The sequence below is a fragment of the Temnothorax curvispinosus genome, unplaced genomic scaffold (genome assembly GCF_003070985.1).
Source record: "Temnothorax curvispinosus isolate PA1 unplaced genomic scaffold, ASM307098v1 QBEX01018442.1, whole genome shotgun sequence".
Classification (NCBI taxonomy): Eukaryota; Metazoa; Arthropoda; class Insecta; order Hymenoptera; family Formicidae; genus Temnothorax; species Temnothorax curvispinosus.
Window position 1 is genome coordinate 421,270 of NW_020228222.1, and position 27,667 is coordinate 448,936.

The following is a 27,667-nucleotide window of genomic DNA, read 5'->3' on the forward strand; positions in this document are numbered from 1 at the left end:
GCGTAAAAAATTCACCGGCATAATAATAACGATAATAATAACAATACAATACACATTATCCTCCGGGCTCAAGTCCTATTTGAGCAACGGCAAAACATATAATACGATACTGTGAATACCGTGCCGCGGTCATTAATTATGAATTATGAATGGTATGGGGTTACTCATAAAGAATTAACACTTTCGCTCCCAACGTGTACAACCAGCCGTTGTGCGAACGAAAGTGAAAGCGTCGAATTTCCACGAAAAGCAATTCACATGAACCATCTTTTGATATGTTAAATGATCGAATTGCTGCGATCAGAAGAAGAGCGAGAACGTAATATTATTTGCATAAAACTTAGGGAGAGAAGTCTCTTTGAATAGAGCCTCAGCCTTTCACACAATAATCTTCACGAGCTTCGATAATTGTTCGGGGTATATACCTAATAATTAATGAATTTATTTCGTGACATTTAGAATATCCTGTGCCATTCAATTGCAAAATAGTTTTAATTGTTTGGTAATATTTCTCAACCGGCTGTATTCATTCTACTCTCACCACAAGACAATATTATCAATAAAAATCAAAATATCGCAGCTTGTTCCGTGAAAAAGGTAAATGAGGTGGATAGGCTTATTCCAAGCACCGATATAATCAGTGACGATCGATGACAATTGAAGGCTATCTGAAAACTCTCCGGGTTCTCCAGCCATCTGGATTTTCGCTTCGGCACGAGCGAAGCAATTGCGAAAGCTCTATTGTTCGACCATCGAAAAATTTCTGACAACGTGGTCGTGTCTGTCGCGGGACAATACGAACGTGATTCGACGGAGAAATCCATTCGCAAATAAAAAATGTTGGAGAAAGAGGGTACACAGAAAGAGAGAAAGAGAGAGAAGGAAGAACGACGATAATCAGCGATGACAGATCGCGCGAATGATCGACGCGACGTGGAATTATGAAGACGCTCCGCGATTTGCGACGTCGTCGTCGAGGCAATTTCTACCGCGAGGTAGCTGTTTATCTCGAAATTGCTATAATTCCTGGTGCGGCGTGGTATCGGAAAAACGACGCTCTGTCGCCGCGCGCTAATGCCTCAATCAAGAACCTGAAAAATCGCAATGGGGAAGAAAGATGCAGTAGCACCTGCTGCGTTCATATTATTTGTATTCCTTATATCTTATATCTCCGACAGCATTAATAACATGCTGCTCATGATATATACGGAGTGTCCCAGAACTGATGCAACTTCTCGGAATCGATGCAACTAAGGAATCATAACCGACAAGAGGAGAGATTAAAAAATGTTGTGTAAAATATTATCCAGATTAAGATATGTATCAAGTATTCGTCGACCTCATACAATAAATTTTGAAATAAAATTATGTTTAAATATGTAATTAATTTTTATTTTATCGTTGCTGCTCTTTGGCGACAGATTCCCGATTATTCGCTACGTAGCATTTCAGTTCGAACTGAACAGGGGAAATAACGGTAGCTAATGCAAAACGATACCGACGCAGATCCGATCGCGTATATAGGAGATGCGAAATTTTGATTTACCCCCATATGCCCGGCCGCAACCCCTCGCTTTGTTAGGGAAGCCGACACGCGTGACAGGAATGCACGTGGCGTGTTACCGTCGGAATTTCATGTCGAATCGTTTGCATCAGCAGCAGCGACGCGCTATATATCCCCTTTCTTCGAAACAGCCAGTAAAGCACGAACCCGCGATCGTTCAAAACTCCGACCGTGAGCACCCTTCTGTCCGAAATCCCTGAAATCTCCGTGGCTCAGCATTCCGGCCGTTTAACAGCGTGGGGGAGCGACCCGAATTTTTATCTAGTCGATTTGCATGTTTTAATATGCATTCCCCGTTTATCGGTAATATAAATACCAGATTCGCTTAAGCGGGCATTTCCGGCGACGACAATTAAGTCCGAAAGTGCGCCCAAGCCTGCCAATTTGCATTTCGTGCTATACACAGCGAGCGGATTAATTGGGGGAGCTTGATGGAATTACGGCGTAACGAAGAACGGATGGATTATCCGATGGTCTCTTTCGTCAGATATATAAATCAAATGATATTGACTACTCGACACAAGTATTTCGCAAACTAATGTATAAATCAAATGATTAGTTGATTAAACAACTTACAAGACAAGTAATATGATATTGTTCGTAAAATATGATATTGTTATACATGTATATGTACTGACAATCCTAATTTGGTGCCAAGTAATCAAGTATTAGACTTCTATGTAAAATCAAATTTAAAAAATAAGTATTAAATTACCGCGCAAAGTATTTGGTGTACCACTGTACAAGTTGGACTGCGGTGACGGCAAAGTACCACTCGCAGTAGATCATCGATTGATCACAACTATCGAGATGCACGAGATGTCTCTATACCGAGGGCATATACAGAAAGAGCGGTGTTAGTTCCAAAGTGAGAGAACTCAAAATAAAAATGGACGAGGGCGACTTAGAGAAGGTGGATTTCGAGAACTATCAAGTGCATGTCCTAGCTGCGGTGCTGAAGAGTTTTTTCAGAGACATACCGGAACCGCTCTTGACCTACGAATATTACGACGACTTTCTGCACGCGGCAAACCTGACGGATCCGCACGATCGAATCAGCACGCTCTTCGCCATACTGAAGAAATTGCCGAAACCGAATTACGATCTGATGGAACGCTTGATTGTTCATCTGGCGCGAGTAGCGCGACACGAGGAGAACAATAGAATGTCACCATCGGCTCTGGCCATCGTTTTCGCACCGTGCATCCTCAAAACGAACAGGACATTGACTCGATATATATATTTAACTCACCGAGACGATGCGCTGCAGCGGAGTAAACTACGTTGCAAACTATGTGTTGAACTGTAACATACAAATATATCAAAGTTATTACGGCGCTCGAAATAACTAATATTCTTAGAAAATTATTATTACGCGCTTTAAATTTTTTACTCGTCTTTAAGTAGATATTTAATAAAACAATTATCCAATTCTTCTTGAAAATGTGGTTTTCTCTTTAAATAAATCCTCTTTAAAAGTTTCATAAATAAAAATTATTTTCTAATTCTTATTTTTAAGTCATTCAAACACAAATATATGTAAATAGACGAGAGAATGGAGAGAATAAACGATTAATATTACAAGTACTAGATACTATTTGAATAATTAATTAATTATAGATTATTATATTTACCTCACTGTTGCTCCGCTGTCGCCCGATGCTTCCCAAGCCTCCTCCTCCTCTCAGATTCCCTCGTTGCACTCACTCACACACTCACTCGCGAATGCAAAATTGTTCGACACTTTGTCCGCGTAATCGACACGAATCCTTAGCGATGGTGAAAGTTCAAATACCTGTTGCTCCTAACCTCATTTTTCACACTGCAACAAATAATACATGTTCGCGATTTAGAAAAAATCTAATTCCGTATAATAATATATAAATTGCATTATGACAAATGGGTGAATAAACATGTTAAAATTACGGATAAATAATCGCAGTGTGTAACATTCAAAACTATGCTCTTTGCTTTGTCGATTCGTGTTTACGCTCGATAGACCTCGGTCAAACGATTTTCGCAGTAGACGTTTCATTGAACCGATGATGTCAAATTTATAGTATTTGTACTACTACAGTTACAAATATTAAACAGAACTTTAATAACTGTCGACAATTATTATGACTCTACTTACTAATTGAAAACACGCCACGATACCGCCCGACGACGCCCGATGCGGATTTGATCCGCGACATCCCGTTACTCCGTTTACTGGTCGAAGAACGAAAAACTCGAAAGCAGCACCGGCAATTTCATCCCGATGCCGTGCGATAAACGCAATAATGTCGAGTTAATAATGATAAATTCGAGAGCGATAAAAAATATTCAATTAAATTTCGGTATTACACGCACACGATATTTCGAACATATATTATAGGTTATATCTCGCGTAACACACGCAAAAGTGATTGATGTCGCTAAACGTCGGAAACGAAATACGAATCGTCTTTTTACTGATATAATTCAGAGAGGAATAATTCAATAATGACACAGAGCGACTTGCGTGTCTACCTGCCAGCTCGAGTCTCGTTCCTCGAACGTAAAGTGTAAACGACATGAACTTCTTTTCACTACAGCACGGTGGCGGTGCATCGCAGCTCGCAGCGTCGGTACACCACACCGGGCGACCGGGCGCCGGGCGTTGCGCGTGACGTCATCGCCGCGATTTTCAAATTAATCACAAAATGTATGGCTGCGCGGTTCGATTCACGCTCGCAGCTCACTTCACGCTACGCGCTGTAAGCATCTTCCGTTTTCGTTGCACATATCGAATATCAGACGAAGATAGAGCGATGCTTTCGGCGCTGTAAACGTGAATCGCAATTCTATGCCGAATACCGGGCCTTATTGCTCATATTTGAACCCGATTACTACGAAACTATTGATATATCATGGCTTTCGATATTACTGAAGTCACTTCGTCCGGCAACGTGAGCATTATTCTGCGCTCTCAATTCGAAAGGGACGAAAAAGTTGCATCTAATAAAAAATTCGAAACGCACGAAACGATATGATATATAATATATTCGATCCGCAAGGAACAAACGTCGTTAATGATATAATTATCGCCCGTAGACACGAAACAGTGACTCGACTCGTTTTTTGCTCCGATCCCCTATTTCAATCGGAATAAATTCGAGCGATATACCTGCTTGGGTAAATTCATCGTTTGCTTCTAATGATGTCTCGAAACAAGTCAGCAATCGGGTAGATTAGTACATCGCATAAGCTGCGCAAATTATCGTATTCGAAGGGATGATAATACGCAGCACGGAGCGGCACGCGCTGCTGCCTACCAGCTCGAGTCTCGACGACGGAATGGCGAAGCGAAGCAGCGACCGCGCGCGCACGATGACGTCACGACGTAAACAGCGAACGCTGAGCGCCGAGCACCGCGAGAGTCAACACACACGCTACGAAATATTTAACGTATCAAAATAAATATACGACGGGTATTTTGCGTGTGCGTATGTATATTCCGTATATCCCAAATCATTTTCGATAAATTATCGAGTCCGCTATGTTGTAATTTCGCGATTTATTTTATGAGCTCGTTAGCACTATCTAAGATAATTATTAATTTTGCATATTTGTCGATTGAGAGTATTGAATGCGTAATAAATAATATTATTTGAATTATAATTTAATGAGAATAAGCTGTTAGCTGTATGTTTGATTGATGTAGCATAAAATTTGAGATTAATTAAATTACCTTGGAAAGGAAGGCACATTAAATTTTATTTATTTGAAGATCAAAATTTACATCGCGAAACTATTTATGGAAATATAATAATTATTATTTTACTTCTTTTCAAACTTGTATTCCACATTAATCGCATTATCGATTCCCGCGTAGCACGTGCAACGATCGCTAGACCTGTAATAAATTTGGCGACCAATGCCCCGTTCGATTACAGATTACATCCTAATGGCGGCCTAATAACTCTCGCATGCGGATTTAATAAAGCAGCCGGATCGACAGCGGCTGAGGATTGTATTCTGAATTTTAGGGCATGCTGTGGCGAGAAGCCATCGTGAACGGTGCAGACCGATTGAAAAATGTCAAGGGGGAAAGAACGAGAGACAGAGAGAACGAAAAGTGCGCACCCCAAAGCATTAGTCGTTGACTCCGCGCGTCATTAATCAGTGTCGGAAGATGCTGTCACCGACGCCGTAACCCTCCGGGACTGACAGTGGTCTCAAAATTCTCTCTTTCTCTTCCTATCTGCCTTTTTCTGTCTCTGTCATGACTCAGTCATTCGTACGGAGTATCTCGTTCTCGTGGTTTTCACATCGGAAATATAGGGGTAGATAATGTCAGGGGACTCCGTGTGCGGTATCGAATTTTTAACTCTTTACAGGGTGGCCTCGTAACTTTCCCTTTGTATGAATAATATCAGAGAGAATGAATAGCGAGCATAAAAAGTAAGCTTTTTTGCTAATATCTCCCTGTTTGTAATTTTTTCATGACCACAGTGACTGTCAAAGGAGTGAATCGCACGCAGAGAAAACTAAATAATTGCGAGAATTTCAAGTATTTATTAAAAAATTTTTGTCAAAAAGCTGCAAAGTGTCTATCCATAGAAATAAATAAGTTTGGGGATGTATACTTGAAAGAATTTGGATAAATAAAGGAAGTTTCCGTCTAATTACAAGCACTTGCGATTATCACGTTCGCGCTTTCTTTAAAAAAATGTATTCTTGGGATCGTGGTAGATGCTCGATCCTCTCAAGGACACATCGTGGTGAAGTTTTCCCTAATTAAATATGCCTCGAAGGTCCGATTCGAGAAACCCTACACGAGTCGGGACCGTTTACGAGGGTGGTTATAGATGTAAACCGTCCAACGCGATCGAACGATCGTAAATTTTCGGAAACGCGATATCGCCTTGGTCGAAAGATGATTATTTGTCCCCGGGAGAGTTCATCAGTTTAGTAACAGCCGGGTTCTTGCTTATTCATTTTCGAGTACAGGTAATCACGTTTTCTTAACCGAAGATATACATTTATTCTTAATCAAGTCGCGCTCTGATGCGTATCGATATAAAATTGCAGAATAAAATATTGCCGAGAGTAAGCCAAAAAGGTCTTTTCAAGATCGTGTTCTTCAATTTACCGGAAAGAAAAGATAACGTTCCTGACGATATACGAAAGGGAGTTTCTAAAAAATTACAAATCGATAGATATCCAACCGAATCATCTATGGTACACTATCCAAGTATCGCGTAAACAACTGCCGAAAATGGGCTGAACGCATTTCTCGAGCTCATACTCTTCAATTTGCCGGGAAGAAAGGAACGACGGCCTCGATGGGATCTGAAGCGAGCGGCAACGGCCCGGGTGAGCAGACTTCCCTTTGACTCGCCGCAATTTCTTAACGTACCGTGGAAAGATAACATCGCAGGAGAGAAGATAGGAGGGTCAGAGAAAGAGAAAATAATATGACGAAAGGACTACGGAAAAGAGAAAGGGGGAGGCTGGGAGATAGGCGTTCGAAGCGTGCCGAGGGAGTAACTAATTAAAATTAGTCTTCGCTTCGCTGCTAGCTTTCGCTCTTTTTTGCCGGCAATTCCGGCAGCTCCGCCTGCGTAGCGCGGTAATATCTCGTCTCGCGAGTTTAAGAATCCGCGGGAAAAATTTCTCCCTCAACCCTTGAGAACGTAGCTCCAGCTCCAGAGCTGTCGGAAACTTTCCAATAACCCGCGCTACTTCTTTATAGGTTCGCTTCGCGAATTTTGAGATTAAAAAGCGATACAGAATTGAAGTAGCAAAACTAAAAATTGATACATTAAATTAAAAACATTTCAAGATTAAAAAATAATACAGAGATAACGCATCTAATATTATCTAAGAGAAAACTAATAAAATTTTCGTTAAGGAAGGATCATCTCCAAATTGTTCTAAGCATAAGTAAAAGAATTGCACAATTTTCACTTTGTTTGCAAGTATTTTACTGTTCCTTAAAAAATGCTCGACTCTTTTCAACGATCATATCCCCTTAAATTCCACCCTGCTGATACGTCTCTCCATAGCGACGCAACAGGAACGCGTTTATTATTAAAACACGATGGTCGTACGCGAAACCGACTGCTAAAATTCCTGCCTGCTCACCCCGGAGACGGGTAACGATCGATGGAATCCGCGGAGAGAGCTCGTCACGGGAGTGAGCTGAATCCACAATTCGCGCGACACCGCACCGGCTCTTAAAACGCGAGCAAACGCGTTCCTTTTTTTTTCCTCCCTATCTCCGGCTGTCGTTTCCTGTCTCACGCGATCGTGAAAACGGTATCGTAAATTATGGGTGCGTTTTACTCCTCGCCACAACGGGCCAGGAATCTTTTGAATGGGCCACGCAGACGATTTCTTTAAAGGCGCGTCGCCCGCGCGAGTGTATCTTCTCCTCGGTGAGATATAACGTCAGTTATGTGTACACGCATTCTTTTCTCGCGTCTTCCTTCTCACGGCCACTAAATATAAAGGCGAATCCAATTTTTCAAGTAATGCACGATTTCCACCGGAAAATTCCACGATGCCGCGGAGCTAATTACAATCAACCAACGACGCTGCTGCCGTTGCCGACGCCAACGCCGACGCCAACGCCGACGCCGACGCCGACACCCTTCCTTCTCGGGTCAGCGGATATTTATGCCGCCATTAACGGGCGACTTTTGAAAAATCTCGGTCGAGCGAACGCCCGGCTTTGAAATACTTTCTTTGTTACGCATTCTTCGTTACGCTTAATGTGTTCGCGCAGAATTCGAGGAAGCGCGCCTTCGAAATAAAACAGTTCACGTGTGACTGACTTAAAGAATTTAATATCGTTCCTTTTCTTCGTTTTTTTAGTAAAATACTAGCTTAACTGCATGACATTACCCGGGCTTCTTATATACATATAAAAAATGCGCTAAATTTAAATTATCACAAAGTGTCTAGGGAAAGAGGTGAGGTGTTCAGGTTTTATAATAGGTTTCTATATCTTTCGCGGAGGTAGAGAGTAACTATGCAAAATTTGGTCCAGATCGGTCACAGGGTTTAGTAATTAATAGGGAACGTACAGACAGTCCAGTTTATATATATAGATTATGATCTTCGAATTGCGACCGCGAAATTCTATTAATCCTCTATGCATATCTTATACGAATCGTCACGAGAACTAAAATATAGAATAGTCGGATGTCAGAAATAAATGAGAGCTAACATCCCAGGTGTTCCCTCGCCGAATGCCAATCAGCCCGACGTTTCCAAATCCTCTGACACACACGTCAATGAACGAACAATAGTAGGAAAAAAAAAGAGAAATATCCTTGTAATCCCATTAAAATCGGTCTGATATCTCGCGGGGATTCACAGCGAGGGCTCTCGCTCGGAATTTAAAAATAGCGCCGCTGTTACACGTGGTTATTATGTCCATCTATTTCTTCCTTTTTTTTCTCTCATTCTTTTCCGGCATGTCGCCCGTAAATTACGGACGACAAATCCGGGTGATTTTAACAGGGCGAACGACTTACACGGGGGGGAGTGGGCGGGGGAGGGTCGGTAAGTAGTAATTCATTTGGAAAAGCACCGTCTTCGGTAAAAATTAAAGGGACCGTCGAGCGGTTTACCGCAGGACAGCACGAAGGAGAGGAGGCCACCTGCGTACAGAGTTATCACCTTGCCGGGACAAGAACTTACTCGCGACATTCCCCCCTAGCGGACTACATTCTGCGGCTGCAATCGCGTGGATTACCCAAATTAAACAAGCCCCCTCCTTTAATCCATTGCCGGGGAACAATAGTAGCCTTATTTGTTAAAAGGAAATCCTTCGGATCTATCTTAATGCAGATGGCCGTAATCCTCGCGTCAATCGTTCGTATTAATTTTTCAGCCAAAGAAAATTTCATATGACTCGCCTCACTCACTCTCGTGATTAATTCAAGCGAAATAATTTGAAAAATTAATGTAAATTGGAGTTATAATTTCATTATCTGATTTTAAAGATATGTACATTACTTATATCTTTAAAAAATATATCAACCAGAATTAAAAAGCACGATTGTAATTTTAACATCAGTAATATTGATTTTTTGCGCATTAATAAAAGAATTATCTCATCTAGTATCTTTTTCTCGAATATGAAGTTGATATAAATAAATTATTATCAGATATACGATTCAATAAACAAAATGAGAAGAAACATCGATTTCGCCTAATCCAGCAAAATTTAATAAGCGCTACGTCTTCGCGCGCGCATTGCTCATGCGCAAATATAAACCAGGCCACAGGAGGGGTAGGATAATGATAAATTTTCGGACCGTGACGTTTTAAACTGCGAGCACTGAAAATGCAAAAAAGGGCTTTAAGACCGTACCCGCTATCGTGCTATTAAAAAAGTTCTGTCGTTCGCCCGCTCGTAAAATGCACGCAGCCTAATCCCGAGTAATTTAAAGGTCCTGGACAAAAATTGGAGACGGAACCGTGGCGACGGCGGCGCGGCGAGGGCAAATGATGATATGCCCCAGGGCCATGGCTAGGGGAAACGCTGGTGCTAATTCAACGCCATTATGCGAAAGGGTTGCTCTCGAAAGTAAAGCTCTCGTGGCGAATATTAGCGTGAGCATTAATAGAGACTTCTTCTTGGGAATTAATAGCCGCGGCTTCTTGTCCTCAGATTATACGCGATGTATGCATGGGAACAAGAAAAGATACGAGTACGCGATTAAAATATTCCACGCCTACATCATTCCGTCGTTGAAGTATGTACGTGGAAAGCCTGAAGCTTAACTTAAATTATATGTACAGAGTGTTCCACGGTATTTTTCTCTCCTAACTTCTGAGTGGGCAGTAAAAGTTAAAAGGAAAATTCGGTAACTTCGACGCAAAGTGCATTTCTTAACAATAAATCTTCATGTATTATTTCGGCATTGTTCAGGCGAAGTTTCTTCCACGTCGACTTACGCGGCGGATCACTGAAAGCTATATCGAGGAGGGCCTTTGATGCATCCTCCTTTGAATGCCTCCACGGGCCCACTATTCCACGCGAGAGGTGAATTTTAAAGCGCGCGCGCCTCGACGTAATATGGGCAACCTTTGAGCGTACGCAAACAAGAGATCTATCCGCATGATGCAGCAGTTCCGTCATTTTTAACTCGGCGCGCCTCGAGGGAGAAATTTCGCTCGGTAGCATTAGCGGGTCGCTTACGCGCGTTGCCCCGGCTATTTTCTCTCCGCGTTCTTATTTTAGGGAAGTAACCGAGCCCGCCGTTTTCGCACAGCTCGCGGGATCCACGAGACCCCGGCGCGTACATCTTCTCCGGTGAGCTACTTCCCTTTACGCGCGTACATCAGGCGGCCGACAGTCTGATGAAGGACGCAAAATGAAACGAGTGCAGCTTTATGGAGTGTTCTCTACACGCCTCTCCCTCTCCACTCTTTTTTAATCAACCGAAAGAGTCGTCGGCGAGGACGGCCTCATAATCGAGGATAAATAAGGATTCGCGCGCTTCGTCGGAGCTCCGCCGCGCCGGAGCTCTTTACGGCTTCTTCTTTTAGTAAACTTCGCCGTTTGTTCAGAATATTTTGCTGTGCTACATTACGGTTTCACTGGCTACAAGCTGACAGTAATATGTAGCGCAAGCTGATGTACAGTAATCCATTAATTTAGGCGGAATACTTTTTGAAGAATCTAATTTTTAAACGTAAATTTTTTATAATATTTCATATCATCGAAAATTTCTCAAACATAGAGAATAATTAAAAAGTTCTTATGTTACAAAACGTGCCCAAATAATATACATTATTATATAATAATTGTAGTATCTCCGGCGGAGTTTAATAAGACTGCTCGCGTAACTTTGTAAGTTTGCTGTTTATGCAACAAAAAGTCAACGACGGTAAAATTCGATGTTAGCGTAACGTATCAGTTTTTTTTCCGCGCTGTTACAACACGATCGCTAACTCGTAATTAGCGCAGGAGCGTTTTAACGAGACGAGGTAGTTAACGTAGACGTTAACGAAGGAGCGATAGTTCCCCCCCGACATTCTTTACGTCGCCATACGGAGGCAAATCGTTTGTCACCTAGTTCCGGTGCGACCACCGACTTAGATCCACCTCGAAATTTCCACCACGTCGCGGCGTCATTAATTATCAACGTCCTGTCGCTGTAACATACTTGCATCGAATTAATCAGGGGGCCGAGTAACGAAGCCAGAATTAGTATCGCTGTTAATTTTGAACGCCGCTCCCCTCGCGCCTCGTATTTAGACCTCCAACCGATATATATGTATCGATACTCGATCGATCGCTCTTATTTAATCGCACTTTAATACATTGTACGAAAATTCGGGAGTCGTCTCTCGTTAAAGTAATCGATGTTAAGTACCCGCTTGATACCGGCGCGGTTCGACCGTTCGCACCTGGTAATTGAGTGCGTTCATGCCGTAACAGCTGCATTTGCATATTATCGCCGCCGTCGTCGGTTTCGACACGTGTGCCCGTCGCAATCGGCGAACTGCGCGCATTCTACAAATTTCAATCACTCAAAAAACTCCCCTATGACACGCAACATGATTCTCTTTCCATTAATGACTATAATAGTAATTGTTAATTCATCGTTAATAATTTACTTTGTAACTGCAAGGAAGAAACACATTAAGATTTTCATATAAATGATAAAATTAACAGCTTCAGTTTCAACAAAAGAGTAAACAAAATGTAAGAATAAATTTGCGAAGTCCTAATATAAAACATTTTTCAGAAAATTCCAGCTCTACATTCCAGCCCATTCAGAACCTGATTTAATATCGCTATGTCTTCAGTACTTAACTACAACTTACTTAGTTTCCAGCTATGGTCATTTCTTCCGCATTTCGCTCCGCATCTTTAGCGATATCCGGTATGTGTTGTACCTACATGCTACACGATGAAACGCATTCCACGCAGATTATCTCGGAATCGACTTAGATCCGCCGCGCGACGTGATATATCGCGACTAGGTGCACCGCGGCTGGTGCAGCCTGTTGTCTTTCTGAAATATTTATGATGGCAACTGCGAGGCCGTCTTGCGATAAACTCAAGCCAACGTGGTAATTTGCGCGGAAGCCCGCGGTGCCTCCTTACGGACAATTAGCCGTCGCGCCCCGCGGGCTCTTTATTCCCCGACACCCTGAAAGGGCGGAGACGAACGAGCGCGGAAAATACTCGTTCGGATGCTCGCGCCATAGCGAGCGTAATGCAGCACGTAACGTGGCTATCTATATTTTAATCAGTCATAATTAAATGAATATTTCATCTGACGCTCGTCGGAGGCTTGGGGATGAGAGGAGAAAAGAGAGAGAGAGAGAGAGAGAGAGAGAGGGGGAGAGACAGAGAGAGGCAGAGAAGGCGAGGGACGTCGTCGTGGAGCTTTTCGGCCCTAACAGGCGTCAGCCGCTGGGAAAGGGTTCCATGCAAATTCGTGCCAGATTGGGAGCAAGGCGCAAGGGTGGCAAGGGTGGATCCCGGACGGTTATGGAGGGTACCTCGACGCCATCGGAGTAAGAGGTTACAGGCGTACGCGAGGAGGAAACCGTCGAGATGACTAAAGAGCATTGAGAGCGAAGGCGGAGTTGGAAAACGCGGTAGGGAGGAGATGGTTTTAAGAGAGAGGATTACAAGAGGAGATTTTGTGGGGCAGAGAGGCACGGCGCGCGGCGCGAGATACGAAAAATTTAACGGGGAAAGAGACGCGCGGGATGAGAGATAGGCCGCGAAATCTGCAGAAACTCCGGCGGAGCGAGTTTCTGTGAAGAAATTTGAATAAAGGCGTGATTTGTTTATAAATCAGAATCGGAAATGAGTCCGTGAGAGTGCATATTAAAATGCAACGAGAGAAGCCCCCTTTCGAAGCCGAATGCTCGACGCGAGAGGTGGCGAATGAGAGACTTTCGAGTGACGCCCGGTGAGCGAGATAAAGCAGACTCGCGAGTCTCTTCAGCACCTTCTTTTTCTCCTCTCGATTTCTTCCTCTTCCGTAGCAACGAGTCGAATTAAGTAACTTCATGGCCGAAACTCACTCAGCAACCGGCGCAAATTCGTAGTTGCTAACGTCGTTAAATTAGCAAAGATACATATCACTAACAAAAAATAGATATATATTTATAAAATCGTCTATGATTTTATTAATGATTAACTTCTCAAAATTATAGTACCATCTTTCAGTAAAATTCCTTATCAAATTATAAATTTCTTCTCAACGATAAGTTGACAAGTAATTATTGTTTACCAAGGTTTTTTGTAAAATGTGTCGCGCCCCAACTAAGCCCTTAAATAAAAATCTGTTAAGATAAGCAGAACTAGTATTTCTTGATAACAAGATTTTGAGCAAACATTATATTCTCGAAACTTTTCCATTTTTAACCGCTCATAAACCCGTGGGCTATTCGCGAGAAAATCGCCGTTCTTCAGGGCGAGATCAAGCGCGATAATTCCGGGACTAACCCCGCATAAATCATCGCGCGGCCGCTTATAAAAAGCGTCAAGCGGAACCACCGGTTTACCTTGCGAACGGCCACGAAGCGCGCAACACGATGAATTCTAACGAGGCGAGAGCGGGCCTGAAAGACCGAGAGGACCGGAGACGAGGAGGCGAGGGGGATGGTTGCTCGGTCGTGCATTTTTCAGTGTGCCCGCACTAAAAATATAACGGGACACCGCCGGTGTGTAACTTCTAAGGTCGCGGGTTCGATCCCCTCCGGGCGGAAAACACACCGCTATTTCTAGAATCGCCACGGTGCACCCGCGGTTATGCATGTCGCGCGTACACGCGCGACGTACGTGGGGTCTCTTCTCTTCTTTACCCGTGTTAGCGCGCGGAGGGTACGTTCAACCGTGACGCTCACAAACGAAGGCACTCGTCCACGTGCGTCGTCGTGCCGCGAGAGAAAAAGAAAAAGAGAGGACCGTATACCGTGAACTTTCACGATCGAGTCGATAACTCCAACGTTTCTTATAGCAATGTTATACAATCGTCGGGCTGTGAAAATAAGTTATATCTAACAATAAGTATGCTTTTTTTGATAGATCGTTGTATTTCCTTCACACGCGAATTTCCATCGATAACTTCAATTGAATTCAGCAAAATGATGCCGTAGATCGGCTGGATGCAAATCAAATTTTCGAGAAATTTCATTAAAATTCTTTTCATACACTCATAGGAATTTTCGCAATTACACGTTAATAATTTCAAGTAAAGTTCAGGAGCGATCTTATAGGTCGACAAAGACATAGAAGTTCAAAGAGACACCGCGGGATCTCTTGTATGCGTTTAATGGGATTACTACAACGTGGAGGGTACAACCAAGGCATTTACATTGAACTATCTATACTCGTATGTTGCAGCAAAAAAGAGAACCGTGACCTTCGCGTGCTCACAGAAATTCTTGCGTTCGAATCGATAACTTCTGTGTCGCACAGTAATGCCGTTCTAAGTTGTTGATGATACGCAGAAATAAGTCGGAAGTATAATACAGATATTCCCCGTGCGCACTTAATAGTTTACTATATGGGGAGAATGTGCAACTATGGTGCTCACAAGCCACTCGCCTATGTGCCTCATGATACATCGTCTTCATTTATTTATGTAAATTCACGATCAATAATTTCGCTTGAGACAGATAGCAGGCGCAAGAAACGCGAAAGTTCATCATGCATGTTCAGAGTTAAAAAAAAGTCCGCGCATGAGCTACTTAATACAAGTAGTAAAATTAAATCCTGCGCTATCTCGTGTTATATGTAGATAGAAGAGTAGTCATTCACCATAGAGAGAAAGAGAGAGAGAGAGAGAGACAGAAAGAAACCAGGTCTTCACGTTCGAAGTTAGTCCCTCACCTGGCGCATAAACTGACGTTAGGATGAGGATGGCTTTAAACGTCGTCGTAGATTCTCTCTATCTTCTAATTCACATCGGCCTTCGCGAACGTTAAACGTTTATAGGGAAGTTTGAAATTACAGTCGCTCTCCATAGACTTCACGAGAGCAGGCGAACCCTGGGACATTTTAAGGGCGTGCCCTTGATTGGCACGGAGATTGTTAAGGGGGTTAGCAGGCCACTGTGCACGCGCCGCTAGGCTCAATAGAAAAGAGCATGGGGCGAGAAGGGTTAGCGAGCGTGAGATGAAGCACAGTCGTAAAACTCGCCACGGTCGCGACATTATATTACGTTAATATTGTAACTCCGAAATGCCGTGCTTCGGAGTATTGATCGACAAATGCGGAATCGTGAACACGCGCCCCTCGTTCGCGCTTGGCAGTCTAATACACGCAAAATGACGCAACCCCCTCCTACACACATACATACACATTAAACACCCCATAAAGGCAGTCTCGAAAGCTACTCTCGCTGAATATTCGACCTTAAAGGCGACTCGTTCTCGTGTCGTGGTGCCACAATGTGCAATTTTTATGTTAAATTGTTTTAAATTTGTCAAATATTCGATAAAAGATTATTACTAATAAATATATTATTATTGCTAAATTATCACTATGCATTAAAAAAATTCATAAGTTTAGTTTAAAACATATTATCCAATTAAATATACAGTATCTCGATTTATATCTGCATTTTTAATCTAATAAACTTTATAATAACTTACATCAAAAAATTTTTATTCAACTTTTTGAGAGGTAATTTATTATTTATTATACTATCATATTATTATACATTATAGCATGCGTTTGGGCAATACCTATCGAGAAAGAGGATTTCTTTTTTAAAAGTGAAAAAGTAAAAACGCACAGTGAAAATGTAAAGATTTCCATATTGAATATTGTCACAAATCTTTTTGCCTTTCAAAAATCGATATTGAACACAGAACAACGACATTGAATAAAGGGTTTTACGAGCTAATCGATATCCATTGGCAAGTGCCAGCGACAGCAGCTGCATGGGAGGCAAATAGCTCACCCGAAGTTGTACAAAAGCCGTATGGTACACGTACCTCAACTGGTACGAATAAATTAGCACGCGCGGAAGTCGAGCGACATTGCATTCAATGGGACATTTAAGAGGTAGTTAATTGATGCACATTATAACTTCACCGCTAACCATACTCGCGTACGCATGCATGCCATGCATTCAACCCGGTTCGTTCTATTCGCCGATTCGCAATATGAAGTAGGGAACAGAAGGGCGAAGTAACAGGAATGGATGGTCTCTCCAATCGTCATCGAATCGAAATAATCATTGATACGTGATACTGAAGCGCTGAATTCGTGCGTTGAAACCATTTTAGCTATGGCATCTCAATTCAGCAGCACTTTCCGATGAATGTTTTCATTATTCTATATCATTCACTATTATGATACAATTTATTGCAAAAAACTGCGTTATTTCAAGACCTGCATAAAGACAATAACCTATTTATTAGCTATATATATATTTTGTTGGTTTTAACAACACTTAAATTTAAGAGCGTTTAATAATGTCGTCTGTTTCTTGTACACATTTTTTAATTTACTTTCGATTTTTCACACTAACAAAGATCTACAAATTAAAGATCTAAGGTCATAAACTAAAAACTCAAGGCTAGAGAATTACACTATTTATCCTGGCTTGAAAAATAACGATCTCCACTCCAGTTTTCTTCAGTCTTCCCTCGATACCTCAGAGAACATCGTGACTTCTAGAAATATTTACCTTCTATCTTATGCCTCGGAGATTTACGGGGTCGAAAGCTTTTTTATTCCCTCTTCACGTACGACTTGCCTCGTTAATTCAATTACTTTCCCCCGATCGTACGATCTCGTTTTACGATTCGCCAGAAAGTCGTTCGATGCGCCGCGTTCGGCTCGATTCAGAATCGGGGAAAACGCTTCTATAAATCGTAAATCGAGGAAACGAGAATCGCGATAAAGTCATCGATCGATCGCAGCCTCCTCATGGAGACGTCTTCCACCGAGAATCTCCCGGCGATTGTCTCGTGAGAAGGCTCTGTGAGAAAACTCTGTTTTAAAAGTATGAATGAAAAGGTAAATACTCTGCTCTATCTTTACGATAGAGACTTAAAAAAAATTTTATTTTCAACTTTTTTTGCTAAAAAATTGCAAAATATCGTTTGTTATCTAATATACTGTAAAATGTACTGTTGGAGTATTTTGATTTTCAACATTATGTAATTGTCAAATATCCGATAAATTTGGCGTTTCGCTTTGTCGGAATAAATAAATATATTTTCATAAACAATTATTTCTTTGCGATCGAATAATAATCAATGCCAATGCGTCTTGCCAGGCTTGAAATGATGACATAAGACGCAAGTAGATTTTCATAAACTCCGTCGTTAAATGATGAAGTAAGAAAATGCGCGGGATCGAGACTATTCCGTTCAACGTGATTCCCATGCATAGAAACGATTATAGAGCCGTAAATTACTTCCAAGTGCCCTGAGGAACTTGCTCTTTATACGCTACGTTAAATTGAAGACTCTTAATAGTGATGTAACGCCCGTGTTCGAGGTGGGTGCGCGCGTTATAATTAAAGAGGACGTACTATCCCGGCAATTATCGTCCGGTACCGCTAAAGCGCACGACATCACGGCGATCACATAAACCCGGAGCACGTCTTCTGGCTTGCACGAAACGATTTTGCATATTTTTACACCTCGTAACTCACCCGCTATGAATATTTCAGGACGCCTCTATAACTAATCGCGTTCTCCGATTTCAGATTTACATATTTCATAATCTTAAATAAATATGGCCAGTGATTAAATGATTTATGGAGTTTAAATACGTAACATAAAATAAAATTTTCGCAATGACAAGACAAATCTGAAAATCGAAGAGTTTCATGTTTTTCGTGAATTCAATAAATTTCAGAACTAAGTTTCAGAACTAAGTGCAAATCATTAACGCGCAGAGACACTCCAATTAATCGGTTTCGGTCATTCGGTAGCGATAATTGGCACATTCGAACCATCGCGAGTCATCAAACGTTAACTATATCAAGGTACTGCTTTACCCCTCTCGACAGGACGACCTACATTACCGTGCGGCTTCTCGTCGTTCGTGACGACGAACGGAGGAGTAGATGGAAATCCGGATAGGGGGTCGGGTTTTCCCCGGTTGCGCCTATCCCACCCTTACATCCCGGGCACCCTTCTGAAACGCCCTTCAAAGCAGCTCCCGGTCGCGAAAGTGTTGTCGTCGTTAAGATTCTCGAGGAATTCCCTCGCGAAATACGCGTACCTCGTCGGATGCTCTCGTGTGTCTTGTCACGGCTTGAAACATCTCCCTTTCGATCCTCATTCCGACTCGCGCCCTCGCCCTCCAGAATCGCGAATTGCGAAACGTACTATCCGCGATTTGAAGGCACGTCGTTCATTTTAACATAAATCGGCTTGCACGTTTGATCTGTCATGATCCATCGAAATCTCGCTATATCAGTGCGACACCACCGTATATTCCAACTTTCTTTTAGTAAATAAGAAAATCAGCGCGACAGTTTATTTCGTGATGGCAATTTCAGAAATGCAACTGAAATCGTCAAGTTCAATAAATTTTCGTCGTTCGATAATACGTTTCAAATATTTAAATTGGTATTAATGTGTATTCGTGGTTACGAAAACGTAGTTATTTAATAATCGAAAGTATTACCGCACGAGTGTGTACTTTCTGCGATGATACCGTTGTTTGATTCTACCGTATTTTCCGCCTCCAGTAGGATACAGTTTTTCTTCGTGAAAGAATGTAGTCTCGGTCGTTGAAAAGGGAGGCGGACTATTGTTGTAAGATTGTAAAGAGAGCCCGTTTTCAGCGGTATTGTCCGCAAAGAAATTCGAAACTTTGCTTCGCGGAATCAGGTTCTTAGAGTTTGTTCAGCAAGATGAAGGCGTAATTATTAAAACGAACGCGGTCTTCGGCTCCCCTTTGATAAATCAAAAGGATAAGAACGTCCGGGATTTCTATTGAAGGCACGAACCGAAACTTCGACGAATGCCTCGTTATAACGACGTTCTAACATCTCACCGGCATTTCTTTCGCAGCCTAATCGATTTTATCGTTCACGTCTTGTTTTCCACCTCGTCCACGCACTATTGCTCTCGAAAGTCGAGAGAATTTATGAAACGTACAATTGTAAGTCATATTTCGATGGAGCGAAGAATCGCGACTAATACTGACAAACGGCCGCCAGGAAAAAGTTTCTGAGATCGAACTTAACGAAATCCCGATTGATCGTGAACTAAATGACGTGTGAGCAACCGGAGAATCCATCGACATAAACATGAAGAACGATTTGGGAATTGCGTAAGCACCGTACCTCTTGGTCAGCTCCCTCAGGTCCGACAATCAGGGGATCGAGAACCGCGGCAGGATCTCAGCCGGTTCTCGATTAATCCTACGGGAGGCGGACTTCGGCCCCTCTGCATCCAAGCTGCGCGTTCTGTCCTTCCCCATTTCTTTCGTTTCCTCACTCTATCTCTCCATCTCTCTCCTTCTTGTTCTTATAATTCTCATCACGAATAGACCGCGCGGCGAAACACATGAGTTTTTATCTGCCGCGAGGATAACGAGCGAGCAAATTACGGTGATCGGCGTAATGATCGAAGAGCAGTGACTCTGTGACCGCCCAATGTAACACGCGTGAATGCAACCGGATGAAAAATAAGCCGGGAAGATGTATCCCCGGGACAGTGACAGGCGTAAAAGTAATGCAGTGAAAAGAACGATTATTTCTCCGTAACGAGGTATTCGACATTAATTTTTTTCCAACTCAGCACCAACAACGGTAAACCTTTTTTTTCCCCTCCATGCTGTATATACGTATTCATTCGGCTTTCAAACCATTAACGAAGCGCAATTCTCTTTTTCAATTTTTTTTTCCACCTGTTTATTATTTTTCACGTTGCCTACGGCTTTATTATTTAATTAAATTATTTGTCTGTACGCACCTTTATTCTCTCCAACCGAGAGGAACAACAGAAAGTGTTGCAAAACGTAAAGCTCGGCGCACTTTTTACTTGTACTCGTGTACGGATAATTCGTGCCATATCGAATAATTAATTGCCTTTCAGCTTCGTTTATCGATGTAATATTAACACCGCTGGGCTTGACTGGAGGTGCGATCATTCGTTACGATACATAACCGGATACGTCCGCGCTTAATAATCGAACGTAATGTCTCGTGAATTTTCGAGGCTCGTTACACGCGCTCACGAGAATTACAAAGCAAGCGAGCTGACGTGTCGTAAACGAGAGGCATCTGCGTTTGAGAGGCGAACGGTGTGCGCGCGGCGATGATGAAAATCACAGGTTTTAAAGTTTCTCGCTCGAACGAGCCATGTGCCGTTCGAGGAGATTTGTAAATTTACGACTTAACGTGACGGGTACTTAGGGCACTCGTAACGGCCACACGAGCGCCCGATTTGTTAGTTATTAGAATGCGAGCAAAAATATAATTTGCGATAATATTCCCGGGGACGAGACCCCGCCTACTCGGCAGCTGTTCTTCAAGCACTGTCCGCGCGCACCGTATACTTTTCCGCGAAATTTTAGCCCGATTCTCGGCATCGCCCAGCGAGATCCGTCATGAAAGTCGAAACGACAGCGGACCGGGAGAGATTCGAGACTCGAGAGCACGTTCGTTAATTACAGAACGAGGAGAGAACCCTCTTGGGATTCTCTTGTTACCACCCGTTACTCGATCCGTAGGTGAAACCAGCCTTCTTCGTTGTACCACGATCACGACCTGTAGCGCAAAGCAAGAGAGAAAGAGAGAGAAACGCGAAGGCTTGGTGAAAACGAGATGGGAGATGGATTACGGAAGTAACAATGAGAGACAGATTTACGAAGAAAGTGAATGGGGCCGCGAGAAAGGAACGTACGTGCGGAAAGCTGGCTGGGGTAATTGAAATGCGACTGACAACGCGAAACAATGCAACTGTTAAAAATGCAGGCAGGATAATCCTATGGTGGGCGCATAAAAATAAAGAAGCAGCAGTATATATTTATGAGATTTACGCATGACCACACCACAGGTCGTTTGGAGCGCAGCACAGCCGCCCGATAAATTCTTCGAATTTGTATTGTACCCTAGTTGGAATGAAAATATCAGCATCGCGCGATCGCTATGATATCTGCACGCGCATTCTATAGATGAGGATAATCCTCTCACCCTAAAATCCCATACATCATCGACGTTATACACATTTCCCGGGTTACAATTCTCCGATAAAACCCACGCCGATCCCGCAGTGAAGGAGATAAGGACGATATCCTCGCGATCAAATTTCTTTCAGCACGTGCTTTCCTCCAATGATAGTTTACTTATAAATCAACGTGCCGCAGCAATAATTCTTTGCAGAATTCTTACGCCGTTTCTGCGGTTAATGACGAATTTACATGAAATCGATAAAGATATGACTCGAACAAACGATTTACATTTCTCTCTTAGTCTAGAATACCAAAGAGAAAATAAACTCGACTTACTTCGCCACTGACTTGGTGCATGAAATCGGCCATGGAGACGCAGAGAGCATTCAGCAGACTTATTGTACAAGAAAGAAGAGGAATCGGCTCGCCGGTGAAATCAGAACGTGAAATCGAGTGCGTTAATCAAAAAATCAACGGGGGAAAAAAGTGCAAAAAGGGGGGTCGCTCAACGGGGGCCAAGGAGGCCAAGGGAATGACGGCGGTGTGGCGCGCCTCCTTTTAACGCCGGTCTTCGATCAGCGCGCATGGAAACAAGAGCAAATTCAATTACACCCCCGGATTCAATATTGCTCTGCTCGTCCGCTCTCGTGGAGAGGGTAGCGCTAGCGGCAAACACCCCATAAACAAGGGGAGATTCTATACGCGCTCGAGTCTCCTCGAGAGGAAGACGGAGTGAGTGGGCGCGCGTGTACATGCGCGAGAGGGGGAGGGGAAGGATACCGAGGGTTAAAGATACGAGGGTGAGAAGAGAATACGACGGGGGATGATGAAACGAGCCGGGGGGGGGGGGGCGAAGAAGAGACGTGGAAAAGGACGGACGGGCCGGATCGATTCCGACCGACTGTACGTCAGTGTACGTCTCGCATCGCGACGGCGTATAAGTATCGCGAGCGCGCGGGCGAGAAAGGCGAAAGATTGATAGACGGATGGATATACGATATATCTATCAAGAAGTTCTCGAAAGACAGAAACGCGTATTTAATCTACGAGCGTCATAAATCACGTTGCTACGAATTCAAGTAGCATATACGTGTAATCAGTATTCATGCCTTTAAAATAAACACTTACGTATCGCAAGGAGTTGATAATGAAGATAAATGAAATTGCCTGAGCAATTATTTTCGTTGCTGGAAGACAATTATTTTTTACTTGAACACTGGTATTCGTGTTATAAATGTGGCTAAAACAGAAGGTAAAAGAGCGCTAATTCGAACAAATCTGAATTCAATATAAACTTGACTTTATCCGAAAAGGCCAACCTAACTAGCCTTGACCAGCCTAACGTAAAATTAAAAAGGAAACGATCGTAGGGAAAAAATTAATTCTGATCAAAGATACGAGATTCGTTGATTTATAAGTAATTATCATCGAAAGAAGACGACTGAATGCTGAAGAAAGCTGAAAGAAGTTCGATCTCAAGGGCATTTCATCTCTTAATTAATTTTTAAAAATTATCAATTCTAAAGATTTCGTTTAGCTGTCTTTACAATTTGACTCGTCTCATCGATCGACATGCGATTCACATGTGGAGAAAATCGTCGTCTAATAATAATCAAGTCGTCGAAGATAATGACAACTATGACAATTCGGCAGGGGACGACGTATTCGGCGTGTCCGCCGTAATGAAATGAGCAAAAGTCACCCTTCTTTTTCAACTTGGTGAATAAGAGATGAGAGAAGAGTACTTGCACAAAGTAACTAATCCTCGTGTCGCGGAAGAGCTTACAAAAGATTCGCTCTCGCGAGTAAAGAAGGGACGAAAGGAGAGCGAGCGTTAGCTCCAGACTCCGAGTCGTCTTCATAATGCATCGCCATTCCCGCGCTCGATCCCTGAACTTTTCTTCATCCTGTCGAGCGGACCCACACGCACACACATGAACACGCAAGGATTTGGGCGAAACACGACCGTAAACGCTTCAGAATGCTTTATAAATTTGTATATTCTGACGTTGTCATTAGTTCCGCTTTTCTAATCAGACACGTGAGTCAAGTAATAAATAGAAGAACTTCAAAAGCTTAAGATTTTACAATCTTGAGGCTGATGTCCTAATACCATGTTGAGGAATTTCTTATCAAAAACTTTTATCCAATAATTAATAAAATTTTAGTGATATTAAAACAGCCAAAAAAATCAAATATTTACATCAACTGTGTGTATTCAAAAGGAATATAAAAATACGATCCTACAATAGCAAACAATATCCTATTTCCAAAAATTACATTTCACAGGAAATTTAATAAAAATCCTTTATTAAGCCTACCAACATGCAAATGTCCAACAAAATCGAACTATTCTTTCGCGTGTTTTAACGTCGGTGAGCAAATAACAGCGCAGAAAGCACTTTGTGATAAACTCGTGGATGGTGATTACGATCTCTCGCATCCACAAAGGGAATTACAGGATTACGATGGGGCGGCGCGTGCGGGACTATAAAAAAAGCATTGCGCGCGAGGGGAAGTATGTTGCGAAACGTGTAACCCGTTAAAATTGCACGCGCCAAAGCGCCGTTGCATACGCGGGTCCGGCAAATGCGTGGCGCAGCCGATCGGTCCATCGAGACACCATATGGGCTGTAAACTACTTTCGATGGTTGAAAAAGCTGCATCGGTGCCTTGTTAGCGAATAATGACGGCGCGATATTACGAACGTAACCAACGTATCACACAGGCGTTAGGGTAACGGCTTGCGATCTCTCGCAAGCAAATAATGAACGGGTCCGTTTATGGCAACGTCGTCGCGCGATATGCATCGCGGTAACTGCTAACTGCAATTTACGCCGCAAACACTCGTCGCAGCTGCGCTATTCAAGTCCGACATGTATCTTTCGTCATTTCGTCTTATCGAATTGTCCTTAACTCAAATTTACGAAGACAGCTCTCGGGAAGAGAGAATAAGATTAGAAAGATGTAATGCGTCAGAAAAGCTTGGCATATATGTATACAAATTTTGTATGTTCACGCGAATAAACGAGCAAAAGATTGTTTTTTTCGTATCAACATTGGAGATTGAACCCGAAAAATTATACTTTCATTTCCCGGATCAATTTCCCATTTAATTAGAAATACGACCGTCGCTCGAGGCCGTCGCTACTCACTCGCTTCCATTTACCGCGTAATATGTATTATGTACAGGCGAGGGAGACGAAGAGACTGGATTTGGGTTGAGGCAGATGGTACGCCGAGAGACCAACTCGGGGGATGACCGGAGTTGCGGCAGAAGGGTCGTGCACGATTTAAATCCTAGGCAAACCTACCGAGGACCGTCCACGCTTTTTAAATCCCTTTGGCGTGGGTGCGGGTTGTACCAAACATAATGAAGTTAACGTCGCGTTAACCGACTGACTGAACGTGACGAATTTGTGTGTTGGGATTATTTATCGGTGCAAACGCTAGGGATCAGAAATATGTTTTGCAACTTCAGATGCTAAAGATGCTAAAAAAGAAAGAGCAATTTTTCGGACATAAATTATCAATTATTAATAAACAAATACGCAAATTAAATCCACTTAATAAATAAGTAATTAAAATATTAATTGCAGTTTATGATTTATTCAAATGAAAATAAATACGAGATAAGTTATTGTTTTCACTTTTTGCTATGATAAATCGGCACGCGTGCGATTCCGGCAATTCGATTTGTAGGCCATGGAGTTACGAATTTATATGACGACGCGAACTTTCTCCGCACTTGAATCATAGATCTCCATCGGACAGGCTGCCAAGTACACTACACCACCCTTGGCGTTTCCAGCCTACTGGTTCGGCGAACCTTGCGCTAGTCCAAACTCACCCCAGTAACGAATACTAGAATGCACGGGGTGAGAAAAGTGGCAGGCAAGCAGACTCCTTGCGCGAGCTGACAAAAAGCTTGATTTACAGTGCGAGGCGTCTGTTTCTCTCTGTCTCGAATTTATGAGACCCTTTCACGCTTAATAAAGCCCGTTTAACAGAATCTGATAATAAATCGCTCGCGATTGAGATCGTTCGAAAACCGTGCCGCGGAAATATCGAGGTAATACACGAAAATATAAAACTAAATCTTCTGCTCTCGACGCCGTGATCCAACTTGCAGATGACGATAGAATTCGGCGGTGTAACGATCGGAAGGTGAATGTCGCGCGAAACAATGCGAAACTCCTGCCGCGAACAGCGCTCGTCGAAAACAAGGAGAATTAAACGCGGGGCGCGATCTCAGACGAGGCTTCGAGCGTTTTAATTAAACGGATAAATCACGCGAGATTCATCAATGAGAGACGCGAGATTATATTAAGTTCCGGTGCGGAACGTGCGAGAGAAGACAGAAGACGGAGAGACGAGCATCGCGCTTATTATGCCAACAATTCCTTTACGAAATTAATCGCCCTCCTCTCCTCCTTTAGAGTTTCGTTCCCCTCCCTTGCCTCCTCCTCGCGATCTCGCGTCAGAGCTTAAATCACGGCGCTGACACCCGCAGAATGTAATTGTTACCTCTCGGACTCCCAGCCGTTCGCGCCTTCCCCATGTAGCCCACCCCCCTTACCACCCCCCAGCTTGCGCCACGAGCATAAAGAATCCATAACTCAAACAACTCGCACTTTTTCCGTTCCTTTATTCGAGACTGCTCGTTCTCCCTGCGGACTTCCTTCCTTTCTTTTTCCCCAAGACATCCCCGCTGGATGCACACGGCTCGTCGTTTAGAGGCGCGCTTAATTTCCACCCACAGGAACCTCGCGGACGAATGGCTAAAGTTCTTCCACGCTTCGCCACCCACCCGGAATACCAACACGAAATGACTGCTAGTTAATCTTTGCTTTCCACAGCATACAAAAAAAAATTACTTACTCCAAAATGAATAAAACTTAATGCAATAATAAATATTGCCGTATATATATTGTATATATTATTTTAGAAGACTCTGAAGGAAATTTTACAAAAGGAAAAATTTTCATTCTGAATAACGTCTTATTTCTTTCTCATTTACGAGTATTTAGAATCGCGAAATTGTCGAGACCTAGATATCGTGGACGGGTGTCACCCTCCGGACGCGAAAACCGTTGTCTTTACGAAACGTTGCGCGAGCGAGGAGACAAGAGAGAGAAGAGCTCGGGAAGGGCTCGTCTTACTTCCTGTATCTGTTTGTGACGCATTCTCCACGCGGGGCGTACTCTTCTTCTCTCCCGTCCGTCCCCAAGTTTTTTCCCTCTCGGCTTTCTTTTCCCTCAAGATGCCCTCCCGTGCGCGCGAGGATCTTGCCGGGAACGAGCAGCGCCATTCTGCCGGCGACAAAAGTAGAATTTCTTGCTATTGGCGGTGCACTCGTTCGGAAGGCGGCCGCGCCGCCACCGCCTCTCACTTCCCCGGGGCAGGAATCTGTCGCTGGCAGATGATCCATTGAAACGAATCTGTCCTCACCCGCCGATGTACGGCGTTACGCGCCGCCACCCGTGAAGTCATTCAACGACACGCGACCAGTCCGACGCGATTGACGTGACGTGACGTGGTGTGATACGACGTGATGTGACGCGCTGCGATGCCAGGCGTCGCGACGCTACGCTTTTGTCGTTCAGTTCAGCCAATCGCGTAGAATGTATCGCAAGAAACAATCTCACTAACTCGTAAGGGATTTCATGGGATAGATTGAAGTAGATAGGTAGATTGAAATGTTCATGATACAAATCCCGGTCCCTTTGTATTCCACCGTAGAAGATCACAAGATAAAAAATGGAGCTACTTTATATGATAAAACTATAAAGTTAAATATTTATAGCCTCTGCTATTACAGGAACAAGGACAAGTTTATCGTGCACGATAAATCCGTGCAGAATGTATAGGAATAACAATAATAGTTAAAGAGTTGCCACGTTCTAATTCCAATTTAATAAATACGCTTTAAAGACTTGAAAATATTTCAAGTATTAATATCAATACTTTCGTTATGCAAGTTGAAGAAAAGCTTC

General features: G+C 43.0%; 1 protein-coding gene across 1 annotated transcript in view; it reads left to right on the forward strand.

The window, feature by feature from the left end:
- Positions 1 to 27,667, forward strand: part of LOC112468405 (MAP/microtubule affinity-regulating kinase 3-like) — a 205,761-nt gene that overhangs the window by 91,245 nt on the left and 86,849 nt on the right. Inside the window, exon 2 of the mRNA XM_025037558.1 lies at positions 2,400 to 2,702. Within this exon, the coding sequence (XP_024893326.1) occupies positions 2,400 to 2,702 (303 nt within the window). The remainder of the gene's footprint in view (positions 1 to 2,399; positions 2,703 to 27,667) is intronic.